This window comes from Myxine glutinosa, chromosome 4, assembly GCF_964187855.1.
Source record: "Myxine glutinosa chromosome 4, kmMyxGlut1.1, whole genome shotgun sequence".
NCBI classification, from domain to species: Eukaryota; Metazoa; Chordata; class Myxini; order Myxiniformes; family Myxinidae; genus Myxine; species Myxine glutinosa.
The window spans coordinates 11,092,861-11,110,127 of record NC_136264.1 but is presented as its reverse complement, the minus strand read 5'-3'; the positions used below and the strand labels follow the sequence as shown (position 1 = coordinate 11,110,127).

The following is a 17,267-nucleotide window of genomic DNA, read 5'->3' as shown; positions in this document are numbered from 1 at the left end:
TCACCCCTCCCCTCCAAATCCTCCCCATCACCCATCCCTTTCAAATCTCCCCCCTTGCCCCTTCCCTCCCCTCCCTCCTAAACTCCCCCCACACCCCTCCCCTCCGAGACTCTCCCTCGCTCCCCTCCTAGACTCCCCTCTCACCCCTCCTCCTCAAAGCATCCTCCCTGCTTCTTCCTCCTTCCAACTTTCACCTTCATCTCCCCAAACCTCCTGCCTTGCTCTTCCCCCTCCTCAAATAACACCTCACTGTGCCTCACCCAATCTCCATCAAACCTTTTGTCTGCCCCCATTCTTCCCTTTCTCCAAGCTATTCTGAAATCTCTGACACACCTTCAACAGCTCTCCCTACCTCTTCCTCCTCTTCCACATCTTACCCTACCCCTCCCCCCCCCTGTTCTGGACCCGATGCTCCCCCTTCCTCTTCATTAACGGTATGGACCTCAAACATCCGGGGCCTTCGCTCAAACTTGACTGACCTCTCCATACAGGTTGCTTCTGACAAACCAGATGTGATCTGCTTAACAGAAACTTTCCTCCTTCATGATGTCTCTGATGCCTTGGTATCTCTCCCAGGTTACTCCCTCCTCCGGTATGATAGACCTGAGCCTCGTCCTGGAGGTGGGGTTGCTATCTTTATAAAAAACTCTCTTCCTCACTCGCCCTCCACTGCCCTCTCTCCACCTCACCCCCAGGAATACCTTTGGCTACGGCTTCCCCTTCGCTCCCACCTTTTGTTCATATGTGTGTTGTACCGTCCACCAATCAGCGATGACTCCATCTACATCTCACTGTCTGATAATATGGACCAACTTCTATCTACCCATCCCAACTCTCTCTTCCTCATATGTGGTGATTTCAATTGTCACCATTCCAGTTGGCTGGGTGTGGGTACCTCTCTCACCAGCCATGGCTCTTCAGCAAAGGACTTCTGCGACTCACTGGGACTGACACAATCTGTCAATTTCCCGACCCGGATCTCAGTCAACGGAGCATCTTCTCTTCTGGATTTGGTTATGACAAACTTCCCTGAAAATGTCTGCTGCTCTTCTTCTGCTCCAATCGGCTCATCTGATCATGTGCTTGTCAAAGTGGACATCTCTCTGACCATTCTCAGAGAGCCTCCTCAGCGTCGACGAGTCTGGCATTTCACTCAGGCCAACTGGCACGGTCTTCAAGCAGCCATCAATCATCTGGACTGGTCTCCCATCTCTACCGCCTCTGACATCAACTCATCCTGGGAATTCTTTCAAAGTAAATTGCTCTCTCTCATGCACAGATTTATACCATCTCGTCTTCAGTTGTCATACCCTTCCTCCCGTCCATGGTACACGGAATCTTGTGGTGAGGCTGTTGCCCTGAAACAACTTGCTTTCGTCTCCTGGAAAGCAAATCCAACGGAAGGAAATCTCATTTCCTTTCACAAAGCCCGAAACAATTGTGTGTCCACCCTCAGGAGAGCCAGGAAACAATATCTCACCATTCTCAAGACCGAACTCTCTTATCTGTCTCCCTCTTCCAAATCCTGGTGGCGTCTGGTCAAATCTGTTTCTGGTGTTTGTTCCCCCTCCATCCCCTCCCTCACCTCAAACGGCTTAACGGCTGACTCCGCACGTGAAAAAGCTGAATGCCTCAACTCTGTGTTTGCCTCTAAATCTTGTGTCCCAAACCCATCCCTCTCTGTACCCACCGTACCCAGTTGTACCAAGCTGCTCCTGGACTCTGTGTCCTTTCCTCCTGACAAGGTGGAAAAGTTTCTGTCAACCCTCGACTCTGATTCTGCAACTGGTCCTGACGGCATCAGCCCACGGGTCCTAAAATCATGTTCTTCTGCTCTTTCACTCCCTCTTTCTGTTCTCTTCACCCTCTCTTTTGCTCAAGGTCATCTGCCATCTGCTTGGAAATCAGCCAACATCACCGCTTTGCACAAAAAAGGTGCAAAAACAGATCCCAGCAACTACAGACCAATCAGCCTTCTCCCAATTATCAGCAAAGTCATGGAATCCATCATTGCTTCAGATATTAAATCTTTCCTCTTCTCCAATGGCTTGATCTCTGATCATCAATTTGGTTTCAGACCTGGTCACTCTACTCTGGACATGCTGCTTCTGCTTTCTCAACAATGGATGGAGGTCCTCAACGCCAAACAGGAAATTAGAGCTGTCTCCCTTGACATTTCACGTGCCTTCGATACGGTCTGGCACCCTGCTCTGCTCTCCAAACTCTCCTCCTTTGGTATCCATGGAAATCTCCACGCATGGCTGGCGGACTTCCTCTCTGGTCGTAGTCAACGTGTGGCCCTGAATGGGTTTCTCTCATCTCCTCTTCCTGTTCAGGCTGGAGTTCCCCAAGGTAGTGTTCTGGGCCCTGTGCTTTTTCTGGTCTTCATCAATGATCTCTCTGACTCTCTTGAAAATCCTCTCTATCTCTTTGCTGACGACTCTACTCTCTGTCGCTCCATTCCTCATCCCTCAGATCGGCAGTCTGCAGCCTCCTCACTCTCTGCAGACCTGGACAAAATCACAGACTGGTCAAACAAGTGGAACATGTCTTTCAATCCTGACAAATCTCACACTCTTACAATGTCTCTCCGAAAGGACCGACTGGACAACCCTCCCATCTACTTTCTCAACAATCCTCTCCAAGAAGTTCTGTCGCTCAAGCTTTTGGGTCTCACTATCTGCCATGATCTTTCTTGGGAAAACCACATTTCCAAGCTGGCCTCCAAAGCCAGTCGCCGACTGGGCATCCTCCGTCGTGCGAAGTCCTTCCTTGGCACACCTGAGCTCCTCACCACATACAAGGCTTTCATCCGCAGCTCAATGGAATACTGTTCCCCCCTCTGGGCTGGTGCTCCTGCCTCACACCTGGCTCGGCTTCACGCTGTTGAATCCAAAGCTTTCAGAATCATTGGAATCTCCCGCGATGAAGCTATCTCTGAGGGCCTTTCACTCACTCACCGCAGGCAGGTAGGTGGTCTTTCTGTCTTCTACCGACTCCTCTCCGGCCTTGCTCCCCCAGCTCTCTCTGTGCTCTGTCCCCCCAATATTCCTTCAGGTCGCACAAGATCTGCCTGCAACCCTCTTATGGTTAAACTGCCAAAGTCTAGGCTCTCTGCTCACCTTCACTCTTTCATTCCCCTTTTCTCCCGCCTCTGGAACAAACTCCCCCACTCCCTTCAATCCCACTCCTCCCTCCAGGTCTTTAAAACAGCTGTTCACCACCATCTCTTATCTTCCCCCATCGAAAACCTTGATCTTTTCTACCCCCGGTAATTCACCCCAGAGTCCTTGCAGTGTTCATATGTTTTAATCCTCTCCCACCTCCCCCCAAGTCCTCCCGATGTCCCTGCTCTCAAATGTTGTGTTTGTGTCCTTCCCCTTCTTCCCCCTCTCTTTTGTGTCCTCCCCCCTCTCTCCCCATCTTGTCTGCCGCTCCCCTTGTTTTTTGTGTTTTGTGTGTCGGTTTGTCTTTTTGTGTGATTAATGTTTGCTCTTTCACGAGCCTCGATCTTGTATACAAAAAAAAAAAAAAAAAAAAAAAAATCTAGACTCGTCACTGAAGATCACATGATTCCAGTGTCCTGGCTGCCATTGACGTGCTCTCTGGCCCTCTGCAATCGGCGCTGACAGTGTTGTCTGGTCAGGCGTGGCTTTCTCAGGGGACGCCTGGCACGATAGCCTGCTTGAACCAGTTGTTGGTTGACTAGCCTTCTGGATACAGGCACATTTGTCAGTTGCTGCCACTCAGCCCTAAGCCGATTAGCTGACTTGGTACGGCCATTGCGGACTAACCGGTGCAGCTGGCAATCATCCCTCCTTGTGGTTCTGCGGGGACGTCCTGGCCTCGATATTGGAGTAGGGACACCCCTCTGAACATTTCGTTTCAGGATCTTTGACACCTGACCTTGAGTGATGCCATACTGCCGAGCAATAGCACGCTCTTTCATGCCGTAATTTCGTAAAGCCACCACTCCGTGACAAATAGCATGGTCGAGTTGACGGACCATCTCCAGAGGAAGCGGCAATAACTTTTGGAGATGTGCAGCAGTTGTTTTCCACTAATACAGAACGCAACAACCCTTGTATACCCGACTGTGAAGCCAATCATCAAATGCACCTGTCCGTACATTTTGCCACGCCACCTGTGATATAATCCTGTTGTTGACTTCTTGCTGCGACAGCCAATCAGTGACATGGTTCTTTTAACAAATAAATCACCAAAGTGTAAAAGAAACTCACCAGATTGATATACTGAGTTAAGAAAGTAAACCCAAGTCAAGACAAAAAAATATTCCATATTAAATGCCAAGTCTGTAGTTAATCACATGCATACATTGTAAAATGAAATATGACATAAAATATCAATACTCACATGAGATGTCAAATCCAATAACTGGCTGTAAAAGTTGTGATAGTTGCTGTTTACTGCTTCAACAAAGTTGTAGTTACACTGAATGATGAATTTCAAGTGAAGCACTGACCACGCATATATGTGAGCCTGAGGAAGACTCTCACTCATTAACATTATAATACGAAGCAAGCTTAATGTATCAAAAGGTAGGTTTGCGGTACAACCATGTGAGTAGAGAGAACTCCACGTTCCGGTCAGAATGCTGTCGTCTTCAGGAGAATGAAGAAAGAACAACTTGTAAACTAAATTTATATAAGACTTCGAAGTGCCTGTAAACAAGTATTGAAGTATGAATAGTGTGAAGTTTAGAGTTAATTAGGTGGAATGACAAGGACAATGAGTAATTCAGTTAGAGGAACCTGTGAATTAACACTAATCATGACATACAATGGAAACACGATGACAATAGAACCAGGATGTGTATCCACAAAAGGGGGGAAACTTGGAAGATAGATAGGTAGGGGTGTCAAAGTTTTGAAAAAACAGATAGAAAGGAGGGAGGGAACAACAAAGTAGTTAACAGGGTGTGAAGAATGAAAAATGAAAAAAAAAACAAAGGCCTATCTGTCCTTCCGTTACCAATCTTTGTCTTTCCGTTGCCACCTTATGGTAACGGAAGGACAAGTCTTAATTTGTTACAATTACAAGTTATGTTACAATAGGGGAAAGGGCAAAAAGTGACGTGAGTGGTATAATATTGTAGGCCTACCCAAACTTGCTTTGCATTGGTATTGTCATTGTTTTTCTCCTGCAAGTGTTGAAAATATATTTAAAATATGTACTTTTATGGCAACGGAAGGACATTTCAGAGGGGAAAATATCCGAAGCCACTGAAGTGTTACAAATACCGCAAAGAACAAAAAAATGTTACAGATATCCTTTAAACAATCTAAATACTTAATACAATAAAAAAGAACATTACTTTTCATTATTTATTACACACAGGGTGCAGTTAATTTTCTTATAATTTTTCCCCATTTTTTTGAAAAAATATGACATTTACATAATCACCGATTTTATGTGCGAAAAAAATAAAAATTTGTATTTTGACTTTAAAACAGTAAAATATAGACTTTCAGCTTTCATTAGACAGAATTTGTTTGATTCTGATGTATTTGAAATTTTCACCCCCATGTCCACTTTTGCGTGGAATTGCCCAGAAGTTACCCAGAAGTTACGTGGAATTACCTCTCTCACCAGCCATGGCTCTTCAGCAAAGGACTTCTGCGACTCACTGGGACTGACACAATCTGTCAATTTCCCGACCCGGATCTCAGTCAACGGAACATCTTCTCTTCTGGACTTGGTTATGACTAACTTCCCTGAAAATGTCTGCTGCTCTTCTTCTGCTCCGATCGGATCATCTGATCATGTCCTTGTTAAAGTGGACATCTCTCTGACCATCCTCAGGGAGCCTGCTCAGCGTCGACGAGTCTGGCATTTCACTCAGGCCAACTGGCACGGTCTTCAAGCAGCCATCAATCATCTGGACTGGTCTCCCATCTCTACCACCTCTGACATCAACTCATCCTGGGAATTCTTCCAAAGTAAATTGCTCTCTCTCATGCACAGATTTATCCCATCTCGTCTTCAGTTGTCATACCCTTCCTCCCGTCCATGGTACACGGAATCTTGTGGTGAGGCTGTTGCCCAGAAACAACTTGCCTTCGTCTCCTGGAAAGCAAATCCAACGGAAGGAAATCTCATTTCCTTTCACAAAGCCCGAAACAAGTGTGTGTCCACCCTCAGGAGAGCCAGGAAACAATATCTCTCCGTTCTCAAGACCGAACTCTCTTATCTGTCTCCCTCTTCCAAATCCTGGTGGCGTCTGGTCAAATCCGTTTCTGGTGTTTGTTCCCCCTCCATCCCCTCCCTTACCTCAAACGGCTACACAGCTGACTCCGCACGTGAAAAAGCTGAATGCCTCAACTCTGTGTTTGCCTCTAAATCTTGTGTCCCAAACCCATCCCTCTCTGTACCCACCATACCCAGTCGTACCCTGCTGCTCCTGGACTCCGTGTCCTTTCCTCCTGACAAGGTGGAAAAGTTTCTGTCAACCCTCGACTCTGATTCTGCAACTGGACCCGACGGCATCAGCCCACGGGTCCTAAAATCCTGCTCTGCTGCTCTATCTCACCCTCTCTCTGTTCTCTTCACCCTCTCTTTTGCTCAAGGTCAACTGCCATCTGCTTGGAAATCAGCCAACATCACCGCTTTGCACAAAAAAGGTGCAAAAACAGATCCTAGCAACTACAGACCAATCAGCCTTCTCCCAATTATCAGCAAAGTCATGGAATCCATCATTGCTTCGGATATGAAATCTTTCCTCTTCTCCAATGGCTTGATCTCTGATCATCAATTTGGTTTCAGACCAGGTCACTCTACTCTGGACATGCTGCTTCTGCTGTCTCAACAATGGATGGAGGTCCTCAATGCCAAACAGGAAATTAGAGCTGTCTCCCTCGACATATCACGTGCCTTCGACACGGTCTGGCACCCCGCTCTGCTCACCAAACTCTCCTCCTTTGGTATCCATGGAAATCTCCACGCATGGCTGGCGGACTTCCTCTCTAGTCGTCGTCAACGTGTGGCCCTGAATGGGTTTCTCTCATCTCCTCTTCCTGTTCAGGCTGGAGTTCCCCAAGGCAGTGTTCTGGGCCCCGTGCTTTTTCTGGTCTTCATCAATGATCTCTCTGACTCTCTCGAAAATCCTCTCTATCTCTTTGCTGATGACTCCACTCTCTGCCGCTCCATTCCTCTTCCCTCAGATCGGCAGTCTGCTGCCTCCTCACTCTCTGAAGACCTGGACAAAATCACAGACTGGTCAAACAAGTGGAACATGTCTTTCAATCCTGACAAATCTCACACTCTTACTATGTCTCTCCGAAAAGATCGACTGGACAACCCTCCCATCTACTTTCTCAACAATCCTCTCCAAGAAGTTCTGTCGCTCAAGATTTTGGGTCTCACTATCTGCCATGATCTTTCTTGGGAAAACCACATTTCCAAGCTGGCCTCCAAAGCCAGTCGCCGACTGGGCATCCTCCGTCGTGCGAAGTCCTTCCTCGGCACACCTGAGCTCCTCACCACATACAAGGCTTTCATCCGCAGCTCAATGGAATACTGTTCTCCCCTATGGGCCGGTGCTCCTGCCTCACACCTAGCTCGGCTTCACGCTGTTGAAACCAAAGCTTTCAGAATTATTGGAATCTCCCGCGATGAAGCTATCTCTGAGGGCCTTTCACTCACTCACCGCAGGCAGGTAGGTGGTCTTTCTGTCTTCTACCGACTCCTCTCCGGCCTTGCACCCCCAGCTCTCTCTGTGCTCTGTCCCCCAAATATTCCTACAGGTCGCACAAGATCTGCCAGCAACCCTCTGATGGTTAAACTGCCGAAATCTCGGCTCTCTGCTCACCTTCACTCTTTCATTCCTCTTTTCTCCCGCCTCTGGAACAAACTCCCTCACTCCCTTCAATCCCACTCCTCCCTCCAGGTCTTTAAAACAGCTGTTCACCACCATCTCTTATCTTCCCCCATCCAAAACCTTGATCTTTTCTACCCCCGCTAATTCACCCCAGATCCACCTTGTTTGAAATTCCAACTTCTTTCCTGGAAGTCCTGGCAGTGTCCATATGTTTTATACCTCTCCCACCGCCCCCTTCCCATGCCCCCCCCCAAAGCCCTCGCCCTCTCTCAGATCTCTCGATGTCTCCATGTCTCTCGGTCCCTGCTCTCAAATGTTGTGTTTGTGTCCTTCCCCCTCTCTCCCCATCTTGTCTACCGCTCCCGATGTTATATGTTTTATGTGTCGGTTTGTCTTTCTGTGTGATTAATGTTCGCTCTTTCACGAGCCTCGATCTTGTATACAAAAAAAAAAAAAAAAAAAAAAAAAATCCTTTGCTGAAGAGCCATGGCTGGTGAGAGAGGTACCCACACCCAGCCAACTGGCATGGTGACAATTGAAATCACCACATATGAGGAAGAGAGTTTGGATGGGTAGATAGAAGTTGGTCCATATTATCAGACAGCGAGATGTAGATGGAGTCATCACTGTTTTGTGGACGGTACAACACACATATGAACAAAAGGTGGGAGCGAAGCGGAAGCCGTAGCCAAAGGTATTCCTGGGGGTGAGGTGGAGAGAGGGCAGTGCAGGGCGAGTGAGGAAGAGAGTTTTTGATAAAGATAGCAACCCCACCTCCAGGACGAGGCTCAGGTCTATCATACCGGAGGAGGGAGTAACCTGGGAGAGATACCAAGGAATCAGAGACATCATGAAGGAGGAAAGTTTCTGTTAAGCAGATCACGTCTGGTTTGTCAGAAGCAACCTGTATGGAGAGATCAGTCAAGTTTGAGCGAAGGCCCCGGATGTTTGAGGTCCATACTGTTGAAGAAGAGGAAGGGGGAGCATCGGATACAGAACAGGGGGGGGGGGGGGGGGGAGCGGTAGGGTAAAATGTGGAAGAGGAGGAAGAGGTCAGGAGAGCTGTTGAAGGTGTGTCAGATTTCAGAATAGCTTGGAGAAAGGGAAGAATGTGGTGGACAAAAGGTTTGATGGTGATTGGTTGAGGCGCAATGAGGTGTTATTTGAGGAGGGGGAAGAGTGAGGCAGAAGGTTGAGGGAGATGAAGGTGAAAGTTGGAAGGGGGAAGAAGCGGGAAGGACGCTTTGAGGAGGAGGGGTGAGAGGGGAGTCTAAGAGGGGAGGAGCGAGGGAGAGTCTCGGAGGGGAGGGGTGTGGGGGGAGTTTAGGCGGGAAGGGGCAAGGGGGGAGATTTGAAAGAGATGGGTGATGGGGATGATTTGGAGGGGAGGGGCAAGGGGGTAGATTTAGAGGGGAGGGGTGATGGGGAAGTTTGGGAGGGGAGGGGTGATGGGGAAGTTTTGGAGGGAAGGGGTGATGGGGAAGATTTGGAGGGGAGGGGCAAGGGGGAAGATTTGAAAGGGAGGGGTGATGGGGAAGATTTGGAGGGGAGGGGCAAGGGGGAAGATTTGAAAGAGATGGGTGATGGGGATGATTTGGAGGGGAGGGGCAAGGGGGTAGATTTAGAGGGGAGGGGTGATGGGGAAGTTTGGGAGGGGAGGGGTGATGGGGAAGTTTTGGAGGGAAGGGGTGATGGGGAAGATTTGGAGGGGAGGGGAAAGGGGGAAGATTTGAAAGGGCGGGGTGATGGGGAAGATTTGGAGGGGAGGGGCAAGGGGGTAGATTTTGAGGGGAGGGGTGATGGGGAAGTTTTGAAGGGGAGGGGTGATGGGGAAGTTTTGGAGGGAAGGGGTGATGGGGATGTTTTGGAGGGAAGGGGTGATGGGGAAGATTTGGAGGGGAGGGGTGAGATTGGATTTTGAAAAGTGTACGATTAATGGGAAACGAACATTTACTGCAAAATGAGTTTCTTGAGACCTTCGAGTCAAAAATACGTTTGAGGATGCTGAAGGAGGGGTGGAGTGCTGGAGAGTTTTGGGAATGAATGAAAGAGGCACTGTAAGAGATGGAATTTTTTTTTGGAATGAATAGATTTGGTGAGCAAGTCGAAAGTATCCTTTTATAGAAGAAGAAGAAGAAGAAGAAAAAGGTGTTGTAGTATACGACAGAATACAGTTCTTCAGGGGACAGTTTAAACATTTTTTAACAACGTGATCACGTGATCACGAACAACATGGTCGAAGAACGAACGAACAAATAAGAACGAACAAACGGATAAGAACAGAGAAGGAAATATATATATATATATATGTATATTTTTTTTAAGTTGAGATTTTAAAACAAGGACGTATGGGGTGAAAAGACCGGGAAAAACAGAGACCGAAAGTAATTGCAGCGCAATCGAAGAACCGCTGAGACAAAAACAAAGCCTCAAGCCAAGGTCGGACACGGTAGCCTACTACACTAGGCCTCATAATACGTGACACGATCTAAGCGACTTCTGTACACAGGTATGAAAAACCAACACCGAGAATCCTATTAAAGACACACCAATAGGGACTCACACCGAAAGAAAGATACAGTTTCGACAAAAACACAATTGTGAAACATTTCTTAACTTCGAAAGCGTGCGCAGACGGACAGCTTTGAAGAGACGTGACCTCCAATCTTGCGCATGCGCAGGATCAATAGCTCGGGGTTGGAGAGTGAGGCACTAGGGGTTGGAGAGTGAGGCACTAGGGGTTGGAGAGTGAGGAGCTCGGGGTTGGAGAGTGAGGAGCTAGGGGTTGGGGAGTGAGGAGCTAGGGGTTGGGGAGTGAGGAGCTAGGGGTTGGGGAGTGAGGAGCTAGGGGTTGGGGAGTGAGGAGCTAGGGGTTGGGGAGTGAGGAGTTAGGGGTTGAGGAGCTAGGGGTTGGAGCGTGAGGGGCTAGGGGTTGGAGAGAAGCGAGCAATTGGAGCGGAGTGAGGGGTTGGAGAGTGAGGAGCGAGGAGTTGGAGAGCGAGGAGCGAGGGCTTGGAGAGCGAGGAGTTGGATAGTGAGGAGCGAGGGCTTGGAGAGTGAGGGGCTAGGGGTTGGAGAGTGCGGAGCTAGGGGTTGGAGAGGAGCGAGAAATTGGAGAGGAGCGAGGGGTTGGAGCGTGAGGAGAGAGGGGTTGGAGAGTGAGGAACGAGGAGTTGGAGAGTGAGGAGCGAGGGGTTGGATAGTGAGGGGCAAGGGGTTGGAGGGCGAGGAGCGAGGGGTTGGAGAGCGAGGAGATAGGTGTTGGAGAGCGAGGAGCAAGGAGTTGGAGAGTGAGGGCCGATTGGAGAGGAGAGTGAGGAGCGATTGGAGGGGAGTGTGAAGAGCGATTTGGAGGGGAGTGTGAGGGATTGGAGAGGAGTGTGAGGGATTGGAGAGGAGTGTGAGGAATTGGACAGGAGTGTGAGGGATTGGAGAGGAGTGTGAGGGATTGGAGAGGAGTGTGAGGGATTGGAGAGGAGTGTGAGAGATTGGAGAGGAGTGTGAGAGGTTGGAGAGGAGTGTGAGAGATTGGAGAGGAGTGTGAGAGATTGGAGAGGAGTGTGAGAGATTGGAGAGGAGTGTGAGAGATTGGAGAGGAGTGTGAGAGATTGGAGAGGAGTGTGAGAGATTGGAGAGGAGTGTGAGAGATTGGAGAGGAGTGTGAGAGATTGGAGAGGAGTGTGAGAGATTGGAGAGGAGTGTGAGAGATTGGAGAGGAGTGTGAGAGATTGGAGAGGAGTGTGAGAGATTGGAGAGGAGTGTGAGAGATTGGAGAGGAGTGTGAGAGATTGGAGAGGAGTGTGAGAGATTGGAGAGGAGCGTGAGAGATTGGAGAGGAGCGTGAGGGATTGGAGAGGAGCGTGAGGGATTGGAGAGGAGCGTGAGGGATTGGAGAGGAGCGTGAGGGATTGGAGAGGAGCGTGAGGGATTGGAGAGGAGCGTGAGGGATTGGAGAGGAGCGTGAGGGATTGGAGAGGAGCGTGAGGGATTGGAGAGGAGCGTGAGGGATTGGAGAGGAGCGTGAGGGATTGGAGAGGAGTGTGAGGGATTGGAGAGGAGTGTGAGGAGGTATTGGAGTGGAGTGTGAGGAGGTATTGGAGGAGAGTGTGAGGAGGAGTGGGATTGGAGAGGCGTGAGGGTGGAGAGAGGAGAGTGTCAGGTGGAGAGGAGTGAGGGGTCACATATTATGTGAAATAAATAAATTGTGTTCATTACACCATTTCTGGATCTGATGAATTGCCAGTAACCATTTTGTAAAATTTAATGTGCAGCATTGAAATCAAGATGTGCAAATGTCACAAACGTCCATGCCTGTGGGATTCCCACGGGTGACCCCACTCGTATATAATAATATCTCAAAAAGTTGGGGACGGAATCGGACGAAACTTGGTGGACAGGTTGGATGTGTGACAAGGAAAAAATGATTCGATTTTGGTGAAGATCTGGATCCGAGCATTGATGCTCTGCCATTGAGAATATATTTTTATGTGAAAGAAAACCTGACAAAGTTAGGTTAATTCCCGATTCCGCATTCTGCAACCATATTCCCATAACCCCATTCATATTTATGAAATGCTTGCGACATCATTGTGAGAGATATGATGTTTTGAAGGTTTATTTTCTGTTTTTTAATGCATATCCTAGTTTGTGAAACTCTATCGGCATGGTTTTTAATATTCAAGGTAAAACGTGCTGTCTCATTTTAGCGTGCCCTGAGCAATGCGGAGGACGAGTGTACACACCTACGAGAGGCATACGAAAATGCTCAAGAAGAACTTTCTGAGTTGGCATCACAGTACGACGACACTCGGACCCAGCTGGCAGATCTTGGAGACAAGATGAAGGTGAGCAAGACTTTGGACCCTTCACTAGGTACAAACCAAGAACTTTGCTTCAGGTTTGAATATGTAGATTCCTTTGTAGTTTAAATATTGTTACAATTTTGTGAATATAATTGGTTAAATGATTCTCCCGTACACCTGTGCTCATTGCCAACCTGAGGACAGGGGAAACGTTTTAACGTCCAGTTGAATAATCCTCTTTCTATGGCTCGTTCCAACTCGTTGCGTGAGCCAACCCACTGATTGGTATGTTGGTTTGAACAGAAACCGTGAGTCGAGACTGGAAAGGAACAATTTGAGGGACATGCTGGCAACAGTTGGAGATTTTGAGTTGGAGTTGGGGATAGACTGGGATAGCAGCATTTGGAGAGCTGGGGAGATACGGGGTGACAATAGGACTATATGAAAGAACATCAAGCACATAACAGACGAGGCGAACGAGCAAAAATCAGCAATAGTCAATCATGCATTCATTAGCTACATATGACATCAACTACACATACTCAAGCAGGACTTTTCATCATTACAAGCAGTTCTTCATCACAAGCTTCAGCACCAACACTGCAGGAAAGTATAAGATCTAAACTCAGCCTCGGTGAAGAAAGCGTTAGATACTGCTCACAATACACAGATGAAGAAATTCAGGAAACGTCAACCGATAGCTAAATCTCAGATGATACGCAGGCCTCACCTTGGGCAAACTGTCATCCATCGCCGTAAACGACATCTGACCAACGATGAACAATCAGTTTTATCCCTGGGTTTTAACTTTGCAATGGCACCGAGGCAAATTCCTATTGAAGACGTCATCGAGCAGATTGAACCCAGTCTTAAGACACTCAACCAAAATCTCCGCTGACCAAATCCGTTTTAAAGTCACTCAAGTCCCCGATAAAGCTGAGATCCCGAAAACAAAAATCATCCGAACAGAGAAGAAAGCTGTTACAACACTCCAGCTGGATACTTCGATCTACATACTTGCTGCAGACAAAGGCAATGTGACTGTCATCATGGACAGAGAGGAATATAATTCCAAGATTCAACACCTTCACACCAATGCGTACAAGAAAGTTCCCGAGACTAAACATCGACAACGAAGAAGAGAATCAACGGCCAACTTCCATCTTTCCCCAAGTCATTATATTTCAAACCTCGTACATTATCCTCAACATGCCCAGTTTTATTTGGACAACCCATGATACATAAACTAGATGCTCCACTTTGGCCCATCATGTCAACAAGGAGCTCACCGGCCTATAATGTAGCGAAGCACATAGCTAAGATCCTTCATCCACTTGTCGGAAAAACTCAACACCACGTTATAAAGTCAGAACATTTCATTCAGCACATCCAGCAGTTTGACATTCTCCCCTCCAACGCCCTCATCAGTTTCGACGTAGAATCACTTTTTACCAGCATCCCTCTTCCATAGACTTGCTCTATTATCAAACATCTACAAGAAGATTCTACCCTTCATCAATGTACTGATCTATCACCAGATCAAACTTATGACCTCCTTCATATGTGTCTCAATTCTACATCTTTCAAATGGCGAAACTTGTTCTACCAACAAAAGGAAGGGGAAGCTATGGGTTCTCCACTCACTTATAGCACCAAACCACTTGATGGAAGACTTTGAATGCTCAGCCCTCCTCTCGGTACCATTTCAACCTAAGCTTTGGCTATGCTATGTAGATGGCATCTTTGTTATATGGCAACAAGACAAGAGAGATCTCGATACTTTTCTTCAGCACCTCAACAATCAGCACTGCACCATTAAATTCACCATGGAAGTCGAGCAACGTCAGTTTAAACTCCACCAATGAGAAGCAAGCTTTCATATATTATCACGTATTATACATTGTGAGAAACGTCATGATTCATTCCTTAGGTTGACGTCAGTTTAAATTCATTTGCATACACGTCTCGGCCACGATCATGGCCCAACAGGCTTTGTGGGTTGAACTTCTTGCATTGCAGAACCATGGATAATATGTGTAGAAATATATTTCTTGTCTTTATTTTGCCCTCTCAGCTGAGCATTGAACAGCAGGAGATTTTGGAGCTGGAGGCAGGTGAGGAAAAGCAAAAGCTGCAATCTGTGATTTCTGAACTGAAACAACGTGAAGCAGCACTTCAGGCCTGTGTAGAAGCCCTACAGGCCGACACAGACTTCACAAGAGAACAACTTACTGCTGTCAAGGGTAAACCTTAAATATTCCGCTTATTTTTGCTTTCCTGATTGACGGGAAGTGATATTAGCACGTGGTACATGCTCGGGAGCCTCGATGGTGCGTGTTTTTTGTCAACGTTGTCACTGATGATTTGCCGTCACCACCAAGTGGTGAAACCGGTCCGATGGCGGAGGGGGAATCTAGCGTTGTGATTCTCATTTATGTTTTCATGATGTGGGAATGCAAAATAATATTGGAGTAATATTACTTGTTTACTTATTGGAGATCGGTTTCTGATCAAGTTGTTGAGGAGACCTAAATTGTGGTAGGAGGAGACCTACAAGTTGTTGTGGTAGGAGGAGACCTAAATGGACATGTGGGAAGTAGTATGGACGGTTTTGAGGGAGTTCATGGGGGTTACGGATATGGTGTGAGAAATGGAGAAGGTGAAAGGATTTTGGAGTTTGCTGATGGAGCTGATTTGTTGATTTGTAATACTCAGTTCCAGAAAGAGGATAATAAGCTTGTTACATACACGTCAGGTGGGTCGACGACAACCGTTGACTACCTGCTGGTGCGTAGGCGAGATAGGGGGCACCTCTGGGACACAAAGGTGATCCCGGGGGAGGAGGCTGTTTCACAGCACCACTTGGTTGTCTGCGACATGAGGGTGAAAGGTGCGAGGAGAGCTCGGCGGGTGAAGTACCAACCGAGAAGGAAGGTGTGGAGGTTGAAAGAGGTGACGGTGAGGGAGGCATTAAAAGAGAGGCTGAGTATGGTGGAGGATGATGTGGTTGAGCTTGAAAGTGGTTGGATGTCAATGAAAGGTAGTCTGTGGGGAGCCGTTGGTGAGGTATGTGGATGGACAAAAGGACCACCGAGGCACTCGGAAACATGGTGGTGGGATGATGAAGTTGGAAAGAAGATTGACGACAAGAGGAAGAAGTTCAAGGAGTGGCAGAAGGCGAAAGGTGTGTGGGCAGAAAAGGCAGAGCATGAAAGTTATAAGGCAGCCAAGAAGGCTGCAAAGAAAGAGGTAGCAAAGGCACAGGAGGCATGTAGGAAAATGTTCGGAGAGCGCTTGGTTTCGGAAGAGGGTCAGAGAGCGGTATTCAGGATTGCAAAGCAGATAGCGAAAGAGAGGTGTGATGTGATGGGGGTGAGTTGCTTGAAGGATGAAGTGGGACAAATCGTTGTTGACCCAGATGGAATTGAAGGAAGATGGAAGAGATATATGGAAATACTGTTGAATGCAGAGAATGAATGGGATGGCAACATAGAGAGTAACCCAGTTTTAGGACTGGCAGAGAAGATAACCAAGGAGGAAGTTGAGGAAGCGATAAAAGCAATGAAGAGTAGAAAAGCGGGAGGGCCAACGGGAGTTGTGGGAGATATGTTGAAGGCAGCGGGAAATTGGGGTGTGAAGAGAATGACAGAGATCTGCAATCTGGTGGTGAAAGAAGGCCGCATTCCAGTGGCTGGGAACTGAGTACCCTCGTCCCTCTATACAAGGGGAAAGGTGACCCTCTGGACTGTGGCTCGTATCGAGCGATAAAGTTATTGGAGCATGGAATGAAGGTATTGGAAAGGGTGTTGGAGAGGAGGATAAGGAAGAAAGTGAAGATTGACGAAATGCAGTTTGGATTTATGCCAGGAAGAGGAACGACAGACGCGCTTTTTATTGTGAGGCAGTTGCAGGAGAAGTACATGGAGAAGAGGAAGAAGTTGTTTCTTGGGTTTGTTGTTCCCCGTCGCTCAGTGGAGCGAAAGGGGGACTATGGCTTTCCCCTCCGTCCGTGTGTCCGTCCGTGCGTGCGGTTGTGCGTGCGTGCGGCGTGCGTGCGTGCGTAAGCGAAGGACCGCATTCGAATTTGGTGTGTGGGTGCAACCCACGTCAAAATCCAAGATGGCCGCCACCATGTATGTCTGATGCCATGTATGTCTGAACCTTGGAACCTGCATATCTTGAAAAATAAGCGAAGTACCAACTTCTAATCTGGTATGTGGGTGTATCTAGGCATAAGGAAGAACGCTATTGAAAATTGGGGCGCCACGTCAAAATCCAAGATGGCCGCCGCCATGTATGTCTGAACCTTGTGAGATGAATATCTTGAAAAATAAGCGAAGTACCAACTTCTAAATTGGTGTGTGGGTGTATCTCGGCATAAGGAAGAAAGCTATTGAAAATTGGGTCGCCACGTCAAAATCCAAGATGGCCACCACCATATATATGTCTGAAACTTGTGAGCGAAATATCTCGAAAAATAAGCAAAGTACCAACGTCTAATCTGGTGTGTGGGTGTATCTAGGCACAAGGAAGAACGCTGTTTAAAATGGGGTCGACACGTCAAAAGCCAAGATGGCCGTCGCCATGTATGTCTGAAACTTGGGATGAATATCTTGAAAAATAAGCAA

General features: G+C 47.7%; 1 protein-coding gene across 6 annotated transcripts in view; it reads left to right on the top strand.

Annotated features, from left to right (window-relative positions):
* The window catches only part of LOC137424410 (sarcolemmal membrane-associated protein), a 274,679-nt gene that overhangs the window by 106,896 nt on the left and 150,516 nt on the right, over positions 1–17,267 (top strand). For all 6 annotated transcript variants that reach the window (XM_078775449.1, XM_068111836.2, XM_078775451.1 and 3 more), the window contains 2 exons: positions 12,544–12,681; positions 14,714–14,882. In XM_078775449.1, coding sequence (XP_078631575.1) covers positions 12,544–12,681; positions 14,714–14,882 — 307 coding nt within the window. The remainder of the gene's footprint in view (positions 1–12,543; positions 12,682–14,713; positions 14,883–17,267) is intronic.